General features: G+C 30.4%; 2 protein-coding genes across 12 annotated transcripts; one reads left to right on the top strand and one right to left on the bottom strand.

The window, feature by feature from the left end:
* The first annotated feature begins 1,689 nt into the window (after positions 1-1,689).
* LOC112714765 (phosphoglycerate mutase-like protein 1) lies at positions 1,690-5,312 on the top strand. 8 transcript variants are annotated; one of them, XM_025766434.3, is made up of 10 exons: positions 1,690-2,025; positions 2,578-2,651; positions 2,807-2,914; positions 3,060-3,139; positions 3,536-3,698; positions 4,021-4,095; positions 4,196-4,284; positions 4,701-4,820; positions 4,904-4,945; positions 5,031-5,312. In XM_025766434.3, the coding sequence occupies exons 1-10, from the start codon at positions 1,863-1,865 to the stop codon at positions 5,050-5,052; spliced, it is 936 nt and encodes a 311-aa protein (XP_025622219.1). In that variant the 5' UTR covers positions 1,690-1,862; the 3' UTR covers positions 5,053-5,312. The 8 variants fall into 8 exon arrangements, 6 of the variants coding, with proteins under 6 accessions (XP_025622219.1, XP_025622218.1, XP_072060576.1 ...); XR_011866394.1 differs by having other exon boundaries at positions 1,718-2,025; positions 3,893-4,099; positions 4,200-4,284; XM_025766433.3 differs by having other exon boundaries at positions 1,718-2,025; positions 3,893-4,054.
* Positions 5,313-7,721: 2,409 nt separating this feature from the next.
* On the bottom strand, positions 7,722-16,065 carry LOC112714766 (fatty acid amide hydrolase). 4 transcript variants are annotated; one of them, XM_025766437.3, is made up of 20 exons: positions 15,636-16,065; positions 15,421-15,530; positions 15,060-15,120; positions 14,537-14,703; positions 14,311-14,440; positions 14,111-14,188; positions 13,893-14,040; positions 13,318-13,430; positions 13,151-13,226; positions 12,754-12,825; positions 12,561-12,612; positions 11,974-12,051; positions 11,692-11,775; positions 11,469-11,572; positions 11,179-11,271; positions 10,828-10,896; positions 10,382-10,446; positions 10,132-10,193; positions 9,921-10,016; positions 7,722-8,114 (listed from the first exon to the last, which is right to left on the bottom strand). In XM_025766437.3, the coding sequence occupies exons 1-20, from the start codon at positions 15,712-15,714 to the stop codon at positions 8,052-8,054; spliced, it is 1,800 nt and encodes a 599-aa protein (XP_025622222.1). In that variant the 5' UTR covers positions 15,715-16,065; the 3' UTR covers positions 7,722-8,051. The 4 variants fall into 4 exon arrangements, 3 of the variants coding, with proteins under 3 accessions (XP_025622222.1, XP_025622221.1, XP_072060575.1); XM_025766436.3 differs by having other exon boundaries at positions 14,537-14,724; XR_003159348.3 differs by lacking the exon at positions 10,132-10,193 and having other exon boundaries at positions 14,537-14,724.
* Positions 16,066-21,753: the final 5,688 nt, after the last annotated feature.

Here is a 21,753-nt window from a genome sequence, read left to right on the forward strand (position 1 = left end):
AATTGTGTGCAACTCATAGATCATAGTTTGTAGTACTGTTCCACATATAGTAGATTATTGGATTTCTGGTGTCTCAGGTGTTAACTCTTGACAGCAACAATTACTGGACTGTCTTCTGGTCAAGCGTGTCTGTTAGCATGCAAGAAAACAGAGCATGAACTTTGCTTCTCAAAAAAGACTAGATCGATATGATGTTTATTTTAGTACTTTTGAGGAGTAATGAAATAGTCGAGTTGCAAATTAAGTGGTGATACTTGTATAATTAATTACACATCATTTCAGTTTGCACTATCTAATTTGTAGGTCTCTTGTAGTAGTCTGTTCCATTCCATCATAACAATTTCCTTGATTTATAACCGAGCACCAAACAGTAATAATAGTTTTCATTTTCATCTCAGATCGAGTGTTTTATGTCATCTTTTCAATTTAGTTAAGCATCTTCGGTTATCCATGCTGCTGAGTACATATTAATGAGATTCAGTTGTGCCAAGCAAAAAAAACATCAACTGAAAAATATAAGAAAGAAAAAAGAGGTCACAACTCACAACTCATGGATTTCTTTTGGATCAAATCAAATTTTCTTGTTTTCCTGAGCTAATTTTGTAAAAAAAGAAACAAAAATTCTAACCAACAAGAACATCTTAACTCCCAACTAGTTCTGGAAAACTCATGTTCTCTCTGAGAAACCAATCATCCTCTTGATTCCACGAAATGAACCAGTGAATCAGAAGCTGAATCTGTAGATGGGTTCCCAGCCCCAGTCCCAGTCCCATTCCCTTGTTTAAGATACTCCTCGACCATGTCTTTAGTGGACCTTGCGGACAATGGGTGAAAGAGTGCACCCCACTCGGCGACAAAGCCTTGAACCAATGCCCATTTTTGGCTATCTTCCATTTTGGTCCATTGGAGTTTGGCGTTGTCTTCGTTGAGACCCATGTACTCGCAGAGGTGGCGGAAGAGGAGGTGGCGGCTCTTGTTTATGGCTTGCTCAGTCTGCTTCACCCGGCTTCTGATGCCGGTAATCCTGATGCCTAGCTCTGTGGCCAGTGTGGCGTCGCTAATGCCCTTGTTGCTGCTGTTGTTATTGTTATTCTTGGTGCATGAGATTCGCGTGTTGAGCCTTGCAGAGAAGAGGTGGGTGGTGATGGGGGTGGAGGAGGAGGAGGAGAAGAGCCTTGGTGTGGGAATAACATGAATCCGCAGAGCCATTTGATTTCAGGTAATTTGGATTTTGGAATAACCTAAGAATTCTGTGTGCGGAGATAGAATGAATGTGCGCATCTTATTTGTGAAAAGAGTTCGATTCTGTTTTTATTATTAGAATTTTAAACCTTATCTCGTATATTTTAAAATCCATCGCATATGAATGGATTTTGGAAGTTAATTAGAAATTAATTAAGAATTCGACAAAATATAGAATAGAATGCATGGGAAAATAAAACTTTAATTAAGAGAAGCAAATTTCTAGCTTTCACAAAATTTTTCGTAGGATTGCTTCTGAATAAATTTATTCTTTTTTTAAAAAAAATAAAAACTAATAATCCTTTTGTTTAATTGTGGTTTCTTTTTTTTTTCAAATATATATCAGTATATCACAATTAACAATAATTCAGATATGATTTATTTATTTATTTTTGGAGTTGAGTTGTTATCATTAACAAAACGGGGTCTAGTCTAACACTCGAAGCTATTACTCACTTACTCATGGTTGATGGTAGGTAACACATCCATTCTCTAACAACCATTACGTAAAAGGAGGGGTGAAATGAAATTCAAATCAAATTCAAATTGCTATCTGAGAGACTGAAACCATAACACTGCAATCAAGAAGATCCTCTCAGTCCCAAATAAATAAATAAAAAATGCTCACGTTCACATTAATAGTTGCAACTACGAGCAGCATAAGCACTTTTTCTCTGATTGGATCATCGTCGCCGTCTTCTTCGCTAAGCTTTCCCTCCATTTCCCGCGCATTTCGCTCTCGCTCTCGTTCTCGTTCTCGTCCTTCTGCTCTCTGCTTCTCAGGTACGATACTTCCTCACTTCTCACTTCCCTGACCAGAACCTCTTCAATTTCATTATCATCTACCTATCTATCTTTCTAGGCCTTCAATTTCGGCTTTCTTATTTTCTCTTCATCCTCAAGTTTCATCCGTGCGATGCGATCTCTGGCTTCTTCTTTTTCTTTTGTTTTACTCTCTCCCTGTGCGTTTCTGTTTCTTCCATTGGCGATGCTGAATTTGATTATTCGAACGTTACTTCGCGAGGCTCGTTTAGGTTATGTCTCGGTTGAAATGTCCTTAAACGTGCTTTTGCTGTGAATTAATAAATTAACTTCTCTCTGGAATTTTGTGATCTGGATCTGAATTTGTCTGCGATCTGATTTATTTTATCTATTTCACTTTGCGATTTGTTGTAAGAATAGAAGATCCACTGTATCAACCTTAACAATGTAGTGATACTTATAACATCGTGTTGATCTAGTAATAGCTCTTGTTCATAATTCACTATTAGTTCGGAACTTCAGATTACTTAATTGTTCAGTTGATGACAATTTTTTTTCTGCTGCTGGTTCTAGGTTTGTCAGAGAATACGGATTCTGGTGTTGCTCCGTGTTTGTTTCCATTGCATCGTTGTAAAACAATTCACCTGGTTGGTTTTGAACTTATTTTTAAGTCAACGCGCTAAATTTTTTGTTGACTTAAAGCTGATGTGTATTTTGTTAGAAGCACATTCAGGATTTTAGTTGCGCTTGATCCTTTGCATTCAAATCAAGGCATTGCCAACTGATAAAAACATTCATCCAGGTCAGGCATGCACAGGGGATCCACAATGTCGAAGGAGACAAGAATTACGATGCATACTTGAATCCTGCATATTTTGATGCACAACTTACGCCATTAGGCTGGCAACAGGTAAAGTGCAATTATCCTACTCATTTTGCAGCATATTGTGTGAATTTTGTTCCATAGGTAAAAGCTTGCATTAGTCCTATAGTTGAGAGATAGAAAAGATATAGTTTAGTTTTGTGAGTGTATCATAATCTTTTGCAGCTGGCAGGTTGATAATTTGCGAAAGCATGTTCGTGCTTCTGGGCTTATAAAGAGGATTGACCTAGTCACTGTATCTCCTTTATTGAGGTATAGGCATCTGTGTGAATTATTAGACTTAAGTTTAGCATTAACATCAAAATTATACATTTGATTTTAAAGTACACAAATGACAAATCTAGTAGCATAGCATTCTTTTTGCATATAACGTGCTTCTTTTTATGACAAAATAGAATAATGTAAGTTGATCCACAGAGCCAATGTCACCAAGTGGGAATAGATTTTCTTGTTGTTGGTGTTTCATTTGTTTGATTGTCTTGTGATATTTATGCGAAGTCATCCATTGGACCTCAAACTATCCCTATTTTTTAGAAATAAATGGACAGGATAACTACTTGCTGATTGTTCTATATGATTATTAGCACCCGTACGTTGGTATGATATATATAGGACTAGCTGATTGTATGCTACAACATATGGTTATAGGACTCTACAAACAGCTGTTGGCGTATTTGGTGGTGAGGACTACATAGATGGAATAGATGCACTTCCCCTAATGATAGCTAATGCAGGAAACAGCAGTCATAATGCAATTTCAAGTATTAATTGCCCCCCAATCGTTGCTGTTGAACTTTGTCGTGAACATTTGGTATGCTAGTTTATAATCTAAACATTAACTTTGTCACGCGGGGTCTTCTCTCTCTCTCTCTTTTATATATATATATATATATTGCCACTACAAATTGAAAATCAATGAAGCTCGTATAATAAAGCTGTCCTTTCCAATCTATTAATGATATATATGCATCCCAAACTAAATTTACTTTGTGATTTCATATAAAGAATAAACAGAGAGGGAACAAGCATAAGTCATACAGCCAAAGAAGCCTCTATTTCAAAAGCTGTAAACCCTTTTCGTCTTTCATCCTTCATTCCTACAGACGTTTGTCTCAATGTGTTTTCTTATGCAGGGAGTTCATCCCTGTGACAAAAGAAGAAGCATTAGTGAGTATCAACATCTATTTCCTGCAATTGATTTTTCACTGGCAAGTACCTAGAATTCATGACTTTGATTTAAGAACCCTTGTCGTTTCATACAAAATGGCACACTTACTTATGTTAAGTGTCCTTTTATTTTGTTTTCAGATAGATAGCAATGAGGATATTTGGTGGAAGGCTAATGCTAGAGAGACAAAGGAAGAACTAACTGATAGAGGGCTTAAGTTCCTGGACTGGTATATTTCTGTTCACAAAAACCTTTGTTGCTAATTGTTTACAATTATATAAAGAGTAATGCATTGTAGATATGCTGAGGGGTAACACTCCATTCATTTTGTAAAAAGTTAATTTAATTTCACTTATCTTCTTTATTACAAAAGGCCATACATAGTAGAATTTATCTTCTTTAGAATAAATGGATTTTGTGATTATTGGCACCCATATGTTGGTTATTCTAGATAGATATCTAGTGATGATCGGTAGTTCAAGATCTATGTAATTCTTTGTACAGAACAAAATAATCGTTGTTTTGTTGTAACTTCCCATTACTTTCATGTAACCTTGCAGGTTACCGGATAACATCAAACGTGAAAAGATTGATTTTTCATTTTTTTTTAATTATTTATGTTTATTATTCTTCACTCCATCACAGGTTGTGGACACGAAAAGAAAAAGAGATAGCAATCGTGACGCATAGAGCATTTTTGTTTCATACTCTAAATGCATTTGGAAATGATTGCCATCCCTCGGTTAAGATAGAAATATCCAAGCCGTAAGATCAGATAACTGCTAATTGACTGATTGACTCAGCAGTTTTTATTCCAGCTGATTGACTGATTTCACGTTTCCTTGCAGCTTTGCTAACTGCGAATTTCGCTCCATGGTAATTGTTGATAGGTAAATCATGTATACAACTTAAACGACTTGAGGGCCCCCCTTCATCTCGACCATGATTTTTTATCTTTATCCTCTGCTCTAACAGGAACGGATGCATCAACCGTTAATTGTCCAGGAAACATACCTTCTGGGATGGACCTACTTAGTGATTTTTGTGGATGAGAACGGTGACTCTTGAGAAATCCAATGTGCTTTGTTCAAGGGTTTCACAAAAACACAGGTTAAAGATTTTTGAAGGGAAAATTTGTAAAGTTTTCAATATATTTAGTACTATATATATAACTTCTCCTTAAGAAACTTTCCAGTACTGATTTAAAATCTTGAAAAGAAAAATTAAAATATATCTTTTTACAAATTTCACATTGTATGCTGTTTGAGTGTTTGATTTGAAGCTTCTACAATTACTGGATTGTCCGAAGAAATATTGCGTAACTAGAATACCTGTCAAGCAAAGCTGTGGCAAATCAGATATTCGGAGTGCGGTAAGTCGGTAACATTATTGGACCTTTCTTACAGTCGATAGTGACACATCTATTTATAATTTATTAAAAGAGAATCAAAAGGTGGTTTGAAAATTTTTAAATGAGTGAAATCTTGGTCCAGTACCTAACAATTTTCATAAGTGATGATCCGCAAACAAAATTAAAATGCCATTTGACCTCATCCATTCGTTCCGTTAGACATTCTAATCCTTCGCTAGACTTTCCGTCAAATAATAACGGTAAAATCAAAACTGTATCATTAGCTGTATATGTTTTACTGTATAATTTGGTTAGGGCATATAGCCGTTTTGATGACTCAGGCTATGTGTCCTAATCAAGTTGTGCAATGACACTAATACAAATAACAACTAAGATCCTACCCTTATAATTTGACGAAGAGTTTACAGCGAGACTAGGATATCTAACGGAATGAATAGATGAGGGTTGAGATAGTATTTCGATTTTATTAGGATGCAGTCACTTATAAAAATTATTAGGGATTGAGATAAGATTTTACTCTTTCTAAATACTTCAATTTTTTTTTTCTATTTTGTCATATATTTTTTCCTAAGATGATAGAGCTTAACTTTATTCTTTGTATTATAACTTAAGATTTTTCTTCCTTGTTCCTTCTTAGTCTCGTGATTTTTATTTTCTTTAGCTTATTATATGTTTTTAATATTAATATTATTATATTTAATAAATATAAATTGAGCTATAAAAGTTATTTTATGATCACATTTTACTCCCTTTTACTATTTATTTTTTATCTATTTATCTATCTATCAATTTATATAATATATTAAAAGAGGAAACAAGATAATTCTAAAATCATCTTTGGACATTCGACATTTTTCTATTTTGCCATGTAAATCTTTGTATTATGTCATAAAATTCTTGGTATTTTTATTTTCTCATAATCTTCCATCTACTATCTTTATATTATATTCTTGTTACACTTTCATATTCTCTAAACATTTATTTCTTTTTAAATTATTCTAACTATTTAATCTTAATGTTATTTCTCTTTAATAGGTTGACTTGAGTTATAAAATTTAATTCATTCTCTCATATCATTTCTCATTTTTATTTAAGAAATCGGTGTTTAACTTTATTTTTTTATATTTTTACTCTTATTTTTATATAAATTACTCTATGCTTTCAATGTTAAATTTTTTTTAATAGGTATAAATTCAGTAATAAAACATAATTCATTCTCTCTTTTATACTCACTTTTATATTTTCTATATAAATTAACATTTACTTTACACTTTTTTTTATTTCTCTTAAAAAATTTCATGCCTAATGCTCTTTCTCCTCTATTTTTACTTCTAGACAAGTATTTGAAGAATCTAATTGATTATCATAGTTCTTTTTTTTATGTTTGCTAAGCATATATATTTGGTGATGAACTCCTTAAAACCTTGTATAATATTCTTACAATTTTTTAATTTTTCTATCTTTGACCTAGTTGTATTTATTAGTTACACTTATATATCATTTTTTTCCCTTTTAACAATTTAATTTTTTAAAATATTAAGTGTAATAATATTATTTAAAATATGATGTCATGATTTATGAAAAATAAAAATAAAAAATTGAATGTTATTTAATTTTCAGCTATTGAAACATAATATTTATATGGGAAAGTATGAGGAACCAATGAAATATTTATACAATGTATACAATGGAGGTTTATGGAGTATTAAAAATATAATCATTAGTGTTACCTTTTTCCATCAGTTGAAACTTTTGAGATGAGTGATATTATGATATGGTATTAGAGTGTTAGATCCAAAAGGTCAAGAGTTCGATCATTTGTGAACCCCAAAATTATTTTAATTTTTCGGGAAGATGTTTATTATCCCTAGTACTCGATAGTTATTCTAGATAGTATGGGAGATGTTCATTTTGTAACTCAATAGCCCATTGTACACATTGTATAAATAGTCCATTGTCTCCCTAGCGGAATTCTATTTATATTTGTATTTTATTTAATAATTTCATCTTTGCACTATATTATTTAGACATAAGTATAACTTAAAGGTGACTATTTAAAGAAAATAAAAATAAAAATGATTATATAAAGTCAAATAAATAAATTTTTATTTAATAAATTTTTATTTTATAATTATTAAATTTAATTTATATATTTTATGAAATATATATATCCATCTTATTCCTGGACGGCCGAATCCTGGTTCGTGATTATTTGAAGTTATATATAGTACTGTTTTACATTACTTTACCATATAGTGGTGGCTTGGACAGTATCGATTATCACGTAAGATATCTTCTCAGCAGATAGCACAAATTTTCACTCCCTAAAATGAATTTTGTACATTGTTACAAACTTACAATATTATTTTAGACGCTAAAGAAGCTCCCTTGTGCTGTTATGCATCTTGATGAGGTGCACAATATGCCGGCATCCATGATATTCTTTATTTCCGAAACTATGTTTTGCCGCCTTTAAATTATTATAATTTTTGCTTCCAGCAGTTATTTCCTACAAACAATTGAAACTTGAAACAAATACTGAAATACATCCTTGAGAAAATCAGATGCCCATTGCCCCCAAGGATCAAATACACGGGGAACGCTTCAGCACAAATATTGTTGCTTCAGTTTGTCCTCAGAACGTCATGATATTGCAGTGGCCTTTTCTTTGACTCACCATAGAGTCTCTGTATAAAGTATAAACAAAATATAGAACGTTTACCGAAAACATTATACACGGATAAACAATTCATGTGACAAAAAAAAACTTTGGTTTAGGGTTTTTTACCCAAAAAATAAAATAACGTAAAATAAATATGCATACTAGATTGTCTTGAAAAAGTTTTGCTTGTATATTTGACTTCTTTTAGTATTATGTAAATTGTTACAGGTCTTTGGGTTTTATAGTTTGTATGTAAAACGTATACATGTAACGATTTATGAATGAATTGAAATGCTCATTTAACACAGATCATTGCATGATATTGGGTTTCATAGTTTGTTCATAAAATCCACTGTATAGAGATTTTTATACAAATCTAATAATATGTTTATGATTTCTTCAAGAATTGTTGCAGGCTATTGAGTTTATGAACAATCCATGAAACATGAAACTCTGCAATGATTTGTGTGACCTTTCTAATTCGTTTATGATTTGTTGCAGATATGTGGTTTTATATACAAATTGTAAAACCAAGACACTCTAACGATTTACATTATAGCGTAAACTATCAAAACCACCACCGAGTTTTGAATACGCTGACAATGTCCTCTACTTTTGATAACAACAAAAACAATTAAAAAGAATATTATTTTTTTATGAGTGGCAAATAAATTTTGTATTTGATCTAATTTGTAGAAATATTTAGATAATTATTTAGAAATTACATATAAAAAATCGGATAAAAATTTGATCTCTGTATTTTTTCATTTTTTAAGAGTATTTTTAGTCATTGACAAAAAAAATCACTTAATATAAAATTATCAAATTTTAAAAATAAAAATATCTTATTTTTATAATCGTACTTGTAAGAAATTGCACGAATATCCAATCTCTAAAGATTTTTTTGAAAATATATATTTAATATTGGGTATTTTGGTCGCATTTTAAGATATTTTGAGAACATTTTTATCGTTAATAAAATTGAGGGATATTTTTTGCCAGAATTTTAAAAAATTAGAGGTAATTTTGATAGTTTACCCTACACAATATTAAGAAAAAGGACAAATATGTAAGTAAGACACTCAGAACAACGCATTGTAGGTGGACTGGCTCGCATAACTTATAAAAATGGCGGGTTGGGTATGGAAATTCGAAGTTAGAACCAGCTAAAAAGGGCCGTTTAATCCACGGGATTTGACAGGAAGACGACACACCTTTTGTCAATTGACACTTATTTTTGGCTTTTTATTGGGGAAGAAAAAGTAAAACAAGAATTTAGTGAAATAGTTTTTTGGTATATTACCAATTTATTATATAATAGTGAAATATTTTTCAAAATATTTTGTCAATTTTTTTAAAAAATAGTGGCTTTACCGCTTTAATCTTTTGAAAATTGCTTTTAAATGATAATAATGATACTAATCTTTTGGCCCGCTAGTCTGCAAAAAAGGAGCAAACTAGCACATCTGACCCATATTTTTAATTGTAAGACAAAAATAAAGAAAACGCATTGATTATCTATTTTTTTTTCAAAATTGTTTCTAAAAAATCACGTATACATTAATTTGGTCCTAAAAAAAATCAGATATCTGAAATCAATTCTTCATTCAATTAGATGATGACTTACTAAAAAAAATTATTTGTGTTATATATTTATATGTTAGTATCTAACTAACTGAAAGACCAATCTGTTTCGAAGAAGGATTTTTTTAGGATCATTTGACGCATGTCTCAGCTTTTATCGACCATTTCGATTATTAATCTATGTGCATATTTATTTTATTTTAATTTAGTTGGAAGCCCCTTGGTTTATGAATGAAAATATATGTACCTCCACTGCAGATGCTATACGCAGAATTGTAGCTTCCGCCCACGGTCGGCCTATCACCTGCAAACCTATTGGAAGTCCTGATTTATCGTAACCAACCTGTACATGGAACATTGTTGGTTAAAGGAATCAACGGTAATAGAGAGTACGTATATTAGTCTCTTAGCAATGGTTAACTCTAAAAAACACTCAATGTACTGTTCATTTTACTCACCGGGACACTAATAGCAGGGAGTCCCAGAAGATTCCCCGCTATAATGAATCGCATAAGGTAAGCTGAGAAACAAATTTCAAGTTAACATATATAGCAACAGGGAAGATATTAAATATGCGTGGTGCGTTGTGGTGATCATGCCACTTTATTTAAGATTCTCATGATGACAAACATTACAGTATAATGAAGCAATATTAAAGCAATTTGTATATAGTCTTTGAAGTTGCAACTTAAAGAGCAAGTCAATCACCTGTTGTCTGCATATCTGTCTCACCACTTTGCAGAGCACTAGGAGGGATCTTGGGTGCTGTCATGCTGTGTTATCCAGAGTGTGAGAAATAATTCTATTCATATCAAATTATTCCAAAAGAAAGCATATGCGCTTTAGATGAACTAGCAGCTTAATACGCACGTTTGGCTTGTTAAGCCATTTTTATTTTTTTTAATTTATATATAGAAAAATAAATATTAATTTTATAAATACTTTTAGTTTTTTTTATTTATATAGGATTTACACGAGAATACCAATAGAAACTATCTTTTCTTTTTCCTTGAAAACAAAACTACATAATTAGTTTTTTTCTCTTTTTGGAGTGGAAAAGACAAATGCACCAAAACTTTTCCAATCCCTTTTATATATAGTCAATTCATATATAGTAAATTTAACTGCTGTTAACATAGGTGTTTATTACATACCCAGTTGTTGGTGTCACTATGATATCCACCTTCTTGAAAATTTCCATGTGATAATGCATAATCCTTCGTCTGAGAATTGAGAATTGAGATATGTAAGATAAAATTAGAATAAACTGTAATGAGCCTCAGTCTTCTTTTTTCTTTTTCTTTTTCTTTCCTTTTTATTTTGGCTGTTTAAGAGTATAGGAGTAATTATTTCTAATTGTTGTACCATTTGATATCCAAAGGGGTCTGATCTGTAAGATGTTAAAAAATTAAAATGAACGACATTAAACGCTTTCTTTTTTTTTTTTGGGTCGTTAAAAGGGACTAGACAAAAGTCGAGAAATGTTATAAACTACTTCATCTCACCTAATACGTTGGGCTGCAATATAATCTGCTGCTGTAAACGACCGAAAAAGTACCATACTAGTCCGTGTATCATATGTTGATTTTACCCCTTTCCTGTTAAGGGAAAAAAATTATGGAAAATCATCGTGAAGTTCTCTTACAATTTACTAGACAATGATAGCCGCTCATGGTAAATATACTTTCAAGTTCGGATAAGAAGAATAAATTTCTTAGTTCTGCAAATATCACCTTGACACCTTGTGTCAGTTAGACTACAAATGAAACTACCTGCGTTAAGTGTCCAAACGTACCCGTCTTCACAATCAGCATTTATTGAAGATAAGCATTCCGAGCCAATGGAAACAACATGGGCAGTTCGCATCTCATGAAGCTCTGGTATAACAATCTCTATTATCTGCAAATATAAAAAGAATTGCATACTTCATAGAATTGCTTGCACTGGTCATGAAGTCGTCTTCATAAAAAGTCGTTGCAAAACAAATCCTGAAGTACACAGAAATATCATGAACTTACTTCACAACCATGCGCCTTTGTCAACAGATTCAGAGCATCCTCACATTTGTCGGATACTTCAGTCGAATGAACATCATTAAACCACTTCACAAGAATAAATAAATATAATAATAGTTAGAAAAAGCAATATCATATTAGACTGCACATAAAATCTGTGAAAGGGATAGAGTGAATGAACATCATTAAACCACTTCACAAGAATAAATAAATATAATAATATTTAGAAAAAGCAATATCATATTAGACTGCACATAAAATCTGCGAAAGGGATAGAGTGATTACCGCTGTATACTTCCCTATTCTTAATGATCCCAAAATATCTGAATCATCTAATGACAAAGCTGGCAAGCAAGGTGGTGACTACATGAAACAGAGGAATATATACATCATAACTGACTAAAAGAAAAATATTAAGATTTGTTATAGATAATGTAAAATGAAGAAGATTTGGTCAGTGGTCTAACTTTTTTACATACTTGTAAATCAGCTATATACTTGTATATGAGTTATTATTATACCCGTGTTTTCTTCCTATATCCCAATTTTATTTTGTAAGTAAACCCGTCAAATGGTCCTAAGAACTTTGCATTGAACAAATTAGTTTTTAAAAGAAGACGATAAATTAATCCCTACTATTTGAAAAATGACAAATTGATCCTTAATTTATTTTAGTTTTTAAAAAATCGTTTGATAGATAGATTAAGTTTTTGTTATATAGTTCTGTAAATTATAGAAAGAAAATTACTTTTCAAGTGATAAGTTATAAGTGGAGAGAGAAGGATAAAACTGTTCAAAAAATATGAGCAATTAGCAGTTAAAGTCTCTCAGTATTGATTTCGAAGAATATCAATAAAAAGATTAAAGATTACCGGTCTCAAGCTGATTCTATTTTCCGGTGATGCACCCAACATTGCCGCGTACCTGAGTTATTAGAAAAAGAAAGACCCGTTATATGTACTCATGAAGCAATCTACGAGCAACCCAAAGTAAGCACTAGAGAGCACTAATGAAAGCTATAGTAAAAATGGAAACCAAAGAGATTCTAAAATATGGATTGTATACACTAGCATGATATCCTCTACTGATGAAGCAATCGGTCCAATAATTTCTACCGTTCCACTATCACATAATGACCTGCAGATAAAAAAAATGTAGGCATGATGAGGTGGTCCAAAATTTAACTAGTCAGGGACCGTCATTAGTTTTTGTTCTAATGCAACTAAATATACTATTAATATATAGCTTCAAATTTTAGTCAATTGAATATCACAAATGCTGGTGCCTAACAAATAATATTATCAGAGACCGGGTAGACTTCAAAATATTCAGATGTTGCCCCTTGGAATTTGCTAAGTAAAGATAAAATGATGCTGTCTTTATGTGCAAAGTGCAACAAGAAAATGCATTCCACGGTTTTTTTTTGGGTCATAACATGGTAAAAATTACAACAAGAAATTACCCCTGCATGCTTGTTCGCCCATAATTTGATTTCAGTCCCACCACACCACAAAGGGAAGAAGGAATACGAACAGAACCTGCCTTTCTCCAGAATATGCAAAAAGTTAAGAATCAGTACATAGAAAATTTGAGGCAAAAACAGTTAGTATGACAATATTTTTGCACAACCTCCACCATCAGTTCCCAGTGCAGCAGAACATATTCCAGATGCCACAATTGCAGCTGGACCAGAAGAAGATCCACCAGTATACCTATCAGGTGCATGAGGATTTCTTGTAGTTCTGCAACTCAAGAATACTGGATTGAGTCATCAATGATGGGTACATTGCAATAAAAATATAAGAAATTTTAAAGCAAACCAAATCATTGTTACGCGTATATTATATAAAACTCAGCAGTTAACAGTGCCAGCAATTCTCCTGTAAATTTCCTGAAGGTCTCTGGCCGACTGGCCCTAAGTCTATTCCACCTTTCAAATCGTTTATAAACTTGCAACTGAACGTAAAACAGGGTGAACTAACACATTGGAAACAACAATACAATCACAATTGCTAATAACTTTACTTGATTACTTTATCTCCTAATTTGAAAGGTATGCAATGTGTAAATGCTGAATGTGTATCAAGTAAGGCAAGCATATATTGCTTTTCTTTGGTCATTCCAAGCTCAATCTTTATGTTGATGGTGACATCAACTTTAAAATCAACGAAAAAAAGAGTTTTAAAAAATAAAAAAGGGATTACCCGTAGTTAGGATTATTTCCAGTTGTACCCATTCCAAACTCATGCATATTTGCCTTCCCAACAAAAATGACACCACAGCTACGCAGCCTTGAAACACAGACAGCATCCTCCTTTACAGTACGTACCTCATGCATCCACGTACTTGCACCTTTTTATCGCCAAACTATATTTCAGAACTTTATTCAATTACTCATACAAAGAGAGTCAATAATACTTACCCTTAGATGGATGGGGATACAAGTCTATATCATCTTTGATCGCGATGAAAATTCCATCTAATATTGATAACGGATTTCCTATACAATCAAAAGGTCTGAGCTGTTATTGTCCATATCACTTCCCACCACATCTCAACATAGTCATGTATGAGATATTTGCAGTATGAGATCTATATAAGCATTTGAATCATACAGGTTACCTGCTTCGAACCTCTGAGTAGATGCTGCTGCCTGCTTCCGGACTTCTGCAGCATCAAACGATATCAAAAGTGGCGCTGGTGGCTTAATTCTGCAATTCTCCTCTATAACTGAGATGATGCGCTCAGCAACCTATTTATTCAAAGTTAAACCGTCTCCCTTAAATATATTTTAGAATAGAGGCAATTTCATACTCATGGGTTCCAATCAACTGAATGCTCTACTTACCATAGACGGGGTTACTTTTCCAGATCGATAGGCATGAGCATAGTCTCGTATCTTCCAGTACCGAAAGGGTAAGGATGAATCTTCCCAGGATTTAGAAGGATCATACTGTGGCAGACATTTCAAGGCAGACTCTACTCGGCTTGCAGGGCTCCCATCTTCATCAAGGACTACAACACCAGGTTCCGTTTCTGGGTGTGTTATAACAGAACAACAGAACATACATCTTCAAATTCAATGTAACTAACTCAATTGATTGTGTTACAGTTACTAGTTCCTATTATCACTCTCCAAAATAATTTTATGTTTTCAACCCTATTGTAATTATGTAAAAGAATCACAAGCAATCAGACTTCAAATTTAGGTAAATCCAACTAATAAGAACACCTCAAATGCAAACATACAAATATTTGAGTACTGTATAATGCTATAAAGACAACAGAAAAGCCAGTGCGCCTCTTCAATCAGCAAAATTAGTGCATATATTATTGACAAGAAGTGATTGAAAACATGGAGATGAAATGACCTCGAGGTGGATATTCAGGTTTAAACATCGGTCCTTCTGGTATTACAGTATGCCGCAGTAACTGTTACATAACAATCAAACAATTGACGTAACATTTAATCAGTTCCACTTGCCACAGTCATGCGCACACTCGACTCAAGTATTGTTCATAATTCACAAAACTACGGAGGTTCTAAATTGCAATTAGCAACCACTGCATCGACACAATTGCGGTCGTTTTTTTTTTTTCTTGCAATGCAACCGCAACCACAGTTTAAATCCAGAGTCATCATGACAAGTCACAAAATGAAGAAACGCTAAGCAAGGATTTCAGCAACCAAAAAAATGAAAAATGAAGCAGAAAACACACGCACACAGAGACCTGATCAATTTTGTTGTCCTTCTTCAAATGAGTCATGATAGCAGGACCTATCAATGGAAGTTCAAGTATCCTCACAAAGAATCGAAACACGAATCCAGTCAAATGCGGAGCTGCAAACACAAAATCGAAACAGAATCAAATAGTAAATCACACTATAAACTCGAGAATCAAACGCAATTAAGAAGGATTTAAATGAACCAAAGAGTAGTGGAGACCTTTGACAACTTCATGTTCATATTTGACGGAGGACAAATCCACGTCCTTCGCCGGCAACATTTCAAGCTTCTTCACCATCTCCACAAGCTCAAAATCAAAACGCGAAAGAATTGACGAGCGGTGAAAATGCTCGAACTCGAGGAGAAGCAAAAGCGGAAACTAAACGAGGTTCGAAAGAGAAATTACGAAGGAGAGAGAATTTGGCAGTAGCGTTTGGAGGTAAACGGCGAGAAGCATTGGGTGACAAGTGAAAGTAAATAATAACGGAATCATTTAAGACTCAACAAGTAGTGCTGCGATGCGATACGGTGCGTTTTGGCTTTGACATTTTCGTCCACGAACCACTTCTTCTCATTCAGTTGCTTCGTTGCGCTACTCTCTTGACTCCGTCTATGTCTACTCCCTTCGGATTTGGAGATAAGATAGATGAATTAGCACAGTTTAGCTAAACAATTTAATTAAATTATTTTTTAAAAAATAGTTTAAATAATAAATAATTATATTAAAAATAATTTAGTAATTTTATATTTAAAATTTTAATTTTAAAAATATTTATTTTATAAAAATACGATAAAAAATAATAATATTATAAAAAAATAATTTTTTAATTTTTTATAAATTTTTAAATAATTTTTTAAAAAATTATAATTTAATTTTAAAAATTACGTCAAATATTGATATTATTAATTTTTATAAGTTAAAAATTAAAAAAAAATATTTTTAAAATTTTTTAAACGGATCCTTAAAAATAATAGTAGTATTATTTTAGATTCTAACTTAAAAAAAAAATAATTCAAAATATCTCCTTACCAAGTGTCATAAGGACACTATGGTAATAAATGCACACATCGGGAAGCATTAATTTGATTTGTACATTTTGAAAGCTGCTTCAAGCTGGTGGAAGTTCTCAACTAACTCAGTGTCTCCAACCTCCAATCATTATAACCTCTTTCTCTTCGTCTCTGTCAGCTGCATCCTTTAATAGTATCTTATCAATTATCATCCTCATTTTCCTGCAACTGCAAATTACACAAGAAGAATGACAACTTTTAACCAGTCAATTTTAAATAATTATAATTAATAATAATTAATTTTATATTTTTTTAAAAAATAAAATTTAAGTTATTACTAATTAATAACAATTAAAAAAATTTGGATTACTAATTAATGCTAAGTAAGTTAGTAGTTAGTTATTGAGTGTTGGAAATTTAAAAAAGTTCATTACACAAACTCACCTATCTTTCTAGTCACTAAGATTGTGTTTGATTTTTAGAAAAAGATAATATAAGATATTAAAAATAAAATATAAATAATAAAAATATAAAAATTAGTATTTTATATTTTGTTTGGTTATAATCTATAATAATTATAAAAGTTTAATTTATTTTATTTTTTATACAAAAAATTAGAAAAAATATAATTATAAAAAATTAATAAAAATAATAAAAAAAATAAATTAAGTCTTTTGTTAGTGTTGTTATGTTGTTTATGTAAAATATACTAATTTTAGTTTCTCTGAATATAATATTTCTATCCTTGTTTCATTTATCAAACATAATTTTATACTCTATTCTTATTTCAGTGTTCCATGCATATAAACAAACGAAATCTAAGAGGTGGAATAAAACTCTTTATTAATTTTTATTTTATTATTTTATAATTTTTATCATTTTAGAATATCTTTTTTTCAAAAGAAATTATGCATTTTTTTTAACTAACATTTGTCCTAAAAATATACATATTAAGATTATTATTATTTATAGAAGTTCTTAAACTTTTCACTTTGATAAATACATAACAATATATTAGAAACTTAATTTTGTTATTTTTTATAATTTTTTAATTTATAACTTTAACATGTATTCTTAGCCCTTTTTTTTTTCTAAAGAATCTTGCTAACTAAAATGTTTATTTTTATATTAAAAATCTTGTTTATTTAGCCAAAGGTGGTTAGAAATATTTTGTGCAACGTGTGACTAATTTTAATAAAATAGAAGCAAAATAGAATAATTGATACTAATTATACTAGTCGTATATACATATTCAGATACTGATAAAATATTAAAAACTTGGTGTGTTGATCATGACAAAAGTATCACTAACCTTAAATTTTTATTAATTTTTTATGCTGTAAATATTTTAAAAATTTATAATTTCTTTGAACAAAATCATTCTAGTATTCTACATATGATATCTTAACAAATGTCTTGTTAATTAAACCATTTTTTATTTATAAAACCATATATTTATTTTCTTGATTTTTTTAAGCAAAAGTGGAACAAACGAATCAAACAAGTACTACATACAAATTCATAAATTTCCTGTCATCTCCGATATTGCCATAAACAATCAAAAGGATCACTGTCAGTTCATTCTTCGTATCTCAAAAACGTCATCTTTCGTATGATCTCAACACCTGCTTCCTTATTATTAAAAATCCTAGCATTTCGTTTCAACTAGATGTTCTAAATCACTGCAAAAAAATTCAGTCAGTCATTTCTTCTGCTCTTGTTTTTGTTTGTGCATGACAGTTCAACTCTCAAATAGTTCTCTGATGGTTCCAAGAATAGCCCAATCTTCACCAAAAGAAATAAATGTTGAAAAGATTTTATTACTGTGAATAATAACGTCTAATCTACTCAACTTCTCCTTGGTATTAACTCTACCAATAAATACAAATCATCCAAAAAACTCAATTCTCGGAGGTACCATTCCTTTCCAAAAAGCTATATTGATTTTCTTGATATTAAGGTTATTAGATTTTGTCCATCTTCCTAAAAGATAATAATATTATTTATAAATCTAAATTAATATCTTATTACAAAAACATAATTATTAATCATTCATTTAACTGTGGTCTCTTAATTACAAACCAATGTTTTAATCCAGTTGCTCAATTTGCAAATTTTCATTACAATTAACTCGAGAGCTAAATTATAAAGCATAAAAAATAGAAAATAAATCATCTTATTTAAAAATCCATCGATCTACATAATAGTTTATTTTATAACAATATAATTTGTCATAGAATAGTGAAATATTTCAATTTTCCTCCTAAACGTAGTTGATGTGTCTCTCCTCAACTTAAATTTGTTATATACACACCTTGACAAATAAGACTCTAAACAGTTGTATTCACATGCGCAACAATGCATAATTTGACTTTGAACCTATTTGTGGATGAAGAATTCAAGGTAGTTGGCGAAGACATTTTGTTGTTGTGCCCCACCTATATCTATAATGAAAGATAGTAGTGCCTAAAACTCTTAAAATTAAAAATGAAATAGGATGCCATGGTACTACATACTGTCTGTAAAAGGGCGAATATTAATTTTTAAATAGAAATACAAATTAAAGGACAATGCAATAATGCATACATAGATATATAAAAGAATACTTTACTAAAATAATATTCGAAAATTTATATTGTTGATTAAAAAATCTCTAAAAATGCTAACTATAAATAAGTCACTACAACATTTAAAAATATGATAAAAAAATAAATATTAAGTATATATTTTAAAAAGATTTTAGAGATCAAATTTTAATACAAATTTTTGTATTTATTATTAGAAAAAGTAAAAAAATTTCATTCTTAAAATTTAATAATTTTATGTGAAGTAATTTTTTTTAAAAAAATTATTGTGAATGACTACTTTTTTTTAAAAAAATAAAAATAAAAAATTAGAGAATAAATTTTACTCAAAATTATTTTGTACACCTTATAAATATTTATTCAAATATTATCACAAAAATTCGAATCAAATAAATAAGTCATTCGTGAAATATAAAAATTTTTTTGTTCCTTATAAAAATATAATATTTATGAATTATTTTTAATGTATTTTATATCATTCAATAATTATTTTGTTATTAACTTCTTTCAGGACCTTTTTATCGGTGGTTTAATTTTTTGGATACCAAATTAGTAGTTAATTTGTATAAAAACAATATATGCACAAATAATATAATATCACTAATTTATCAATTTAGCTTTTCAAAAAGTACAAAATAATCAAAAAGACAAATTCAATAAATTATAGCTCAAATAACATAATCTCTACATACTCATCTAAAAATTACGAATTTAAATCTCTCTATCATCCATAAAAAAATTGAGGAAAAACACAAATTTTGTGCTTCCTCTTTTTAGCGGAGCTAATTTAGAATAATTATTATTACTTATTCCTTTTTATTTATCTATAATGTTTGTTGGGGTTGTATTATACTAATATCATCGTTATGTGGAACATGAGTGAAATCATGAACTAGAGACCAGTGAGGACTGAGGAATTCTGATCTCATATTTTGACTTCTAGCTGGGGAGGAATTATTGGGGCATGATTTTTTCTTGCTTTAATTTTTACTATTTGATGCATTGTATTATCTATACGATACTTTTTAAATTCTAAGTAATCATATAATTACAGTAAGATTAGGAAGACGATAAAAAATCAGTTAAAGCGGCCTAAATTTACCTTTAAGTGATATTGTCTACCATGCCATTTTTTTTCACTCCTATGTACCTATTTGTTTGTCAAATAATATAATAACAATATATCAATGTCAGTCTTATACCTTAATTACTATATTCCAAAATGGTTGGACAACTTTAAACAATAAAAATAGGATTTCTCATATATTTTTTATAAGAATATGAGGCATCTTTCACCTCTATGTGGCCTTCAAATTTCAGAAGCTATAGGCTACACTCGTTATAGAGAGGGTTCCATTCCATATAACTGAGAATCGAATTATAGTCAAATTAACACATCACTGTCTTATCCCTTCCTACTCTTTCAATCAATAACGTATGGGACCCCTCCTCTTACCTTCCAAATCACAAATATATACTCCATATTTTTATATTCATTAGTCCACCTGCTTTATGAAAACACAAGAAATATGGAACCGTAAAAGAGAACCTATATCTACAAAAAAAGACTAACAATTATAAAATAAACATAACTCGTGATCATTGTAGAGCATTAATCGTTTGAAGAGAACAAAAATATGTATTTGACAAAGACCATAAAAATTGGGGAAAATAAAATTGAATTAACGTTAAATATATGAGGTTAGCAAAACAGATCATTTTTTTAGATATTAGATAAAAGTTGATATAATTTTTTAATATTAGAAGCTACGATATTTTATAAAATTTTGAGACTATAAAATTCGAAGAGAGTGTATTGTAAGAATATATTTTTTTTTAATTCATAAAAACAATACACGAATTACGTATTGTATTATTTTAATATTAAAATTATAATACACTAATTACGTATTATCAATATACAAATTGTCTATTGTCAATACAATACTTATCTACGTATTGTACTTGCACAAAACAATATCTTCAGAATGCTATAAAATTCTATTTTTTATAACATCAACATAAAATTAGATTCACTCTTTAATATTAAAATAAAAAATCCTAGCAAAACATCAATTCATCCTCAAATCTCACTGTTACACATACATACATTATCGTATGTCTTACCAACAGTTCGATGAGACCAGTGATTATATTTTAGGGTTATATAACTTCTTAGAATGGTAGTATTCACTTGCAGTATTGCTGTAGGAAATTAAGAATATTAGATATTATAGGTCTAAAAATAACCACACTTTATTAGGTAGGGATATCAAACTAAATCTTAGTAATATTCTAAAAATTTATTAAAAAGCTAAAAAGTTGTTTCTCTATTAGACTCGAAGGCAATAAAATAGAGATAAGAACTATGACTAATTATTATAAGAACGATGCGATATTCACCTTGTGTAGATTTTCAATTCACTAGTTTCGATCAACATGCTTTTAATTAATACCTAAACTACCAAATTTATAATGTCATGAGTCATGATTCACCCTTTTTGTTGACAGTAATGCTAGAGAAAAAAAAAATCAGAATTTGTTTTGTTTAATATTTATTAATTATTTTTTAATTACTAAATATTTTCGTGTTGTTGGGCTTAAAGTATTAGGATTGAGTTTTATTTCGATAAATTTGTCATTAACACCCACTTAAATATTTCGTATTCTTGTTAGCTTGAGATTATTATCTTTACAGTCTTTCTATTCCGAAAATGTGTATGAAAGGTTCTTACATCTTT

The sequence above is a fragment of the Arachis hypogaea genome, chromosome 10, assembly GCF_003086295.3.
Source record: "Arachis hypogaea cultivar Tifrunner chromosome 10, arahy.Tifrunner.gnm2.J5K5, whole genome shotgun sequence".
Classification (NCBI taxonomy): domain Eukaryota; kingdom Viridiplantae; phylum Streptophyta; class Magnoliopsida; order Fabales; family Fabaceae; genus Arachis; species Arachis hypogaea.

What these genes read in the sequence shown, in the direction of transcription:
- LOC112714766 (XM_025766436.3), bottom strand. Translation starts at nt 15,714, where the DNA reads ATGGTGAAGAAGCTTGAAATGTTGCCGGCGAAGGACGTGGATTTGTCC. An exon ending in TACTCAGAGGTTCGAAGCAG is followed by an intron (nt 14,189 to 14,310) that starts GTAACCTGTATG and finishes TTGATTGTATAG; the next exon opens with GAAATCCGTTATCAATATTA. An exon ending in GTAGAGGATATCATGCTAGT is followed by an intron (nt 12,613 to 12,753) that starts GTATACAATCCA and finishes CTAATAACTCAG; the next exon opens with GTACGCGGCAATGTTGGGTG.
- LOC112714765 (XM_025766433.3), top strand. Translation starts at nt 1,863, where the DNA reads ATGCTCACGTTCACATTAATAGTTGCAACTACGAGCAGCATAAGCACT. An exon ending in CGCCATTAGGCTGGCAACAG is followed by an intron (nt 2,915 to 3,059) that starts GTAAAGTGCAAT and finishes TGCAGCTGGCAG; the next exon opens with GTTGATAATTTGCGAAAGCA. An exon ending in AACTTTGTCGTGAACATTTG is followed by an intron (nt 3,699 to 3,892) that starts GTATGCTAGTTT and finishes TTTCATATAAAG; the next exon opens with AATAAACAGAGAGGGAACAA.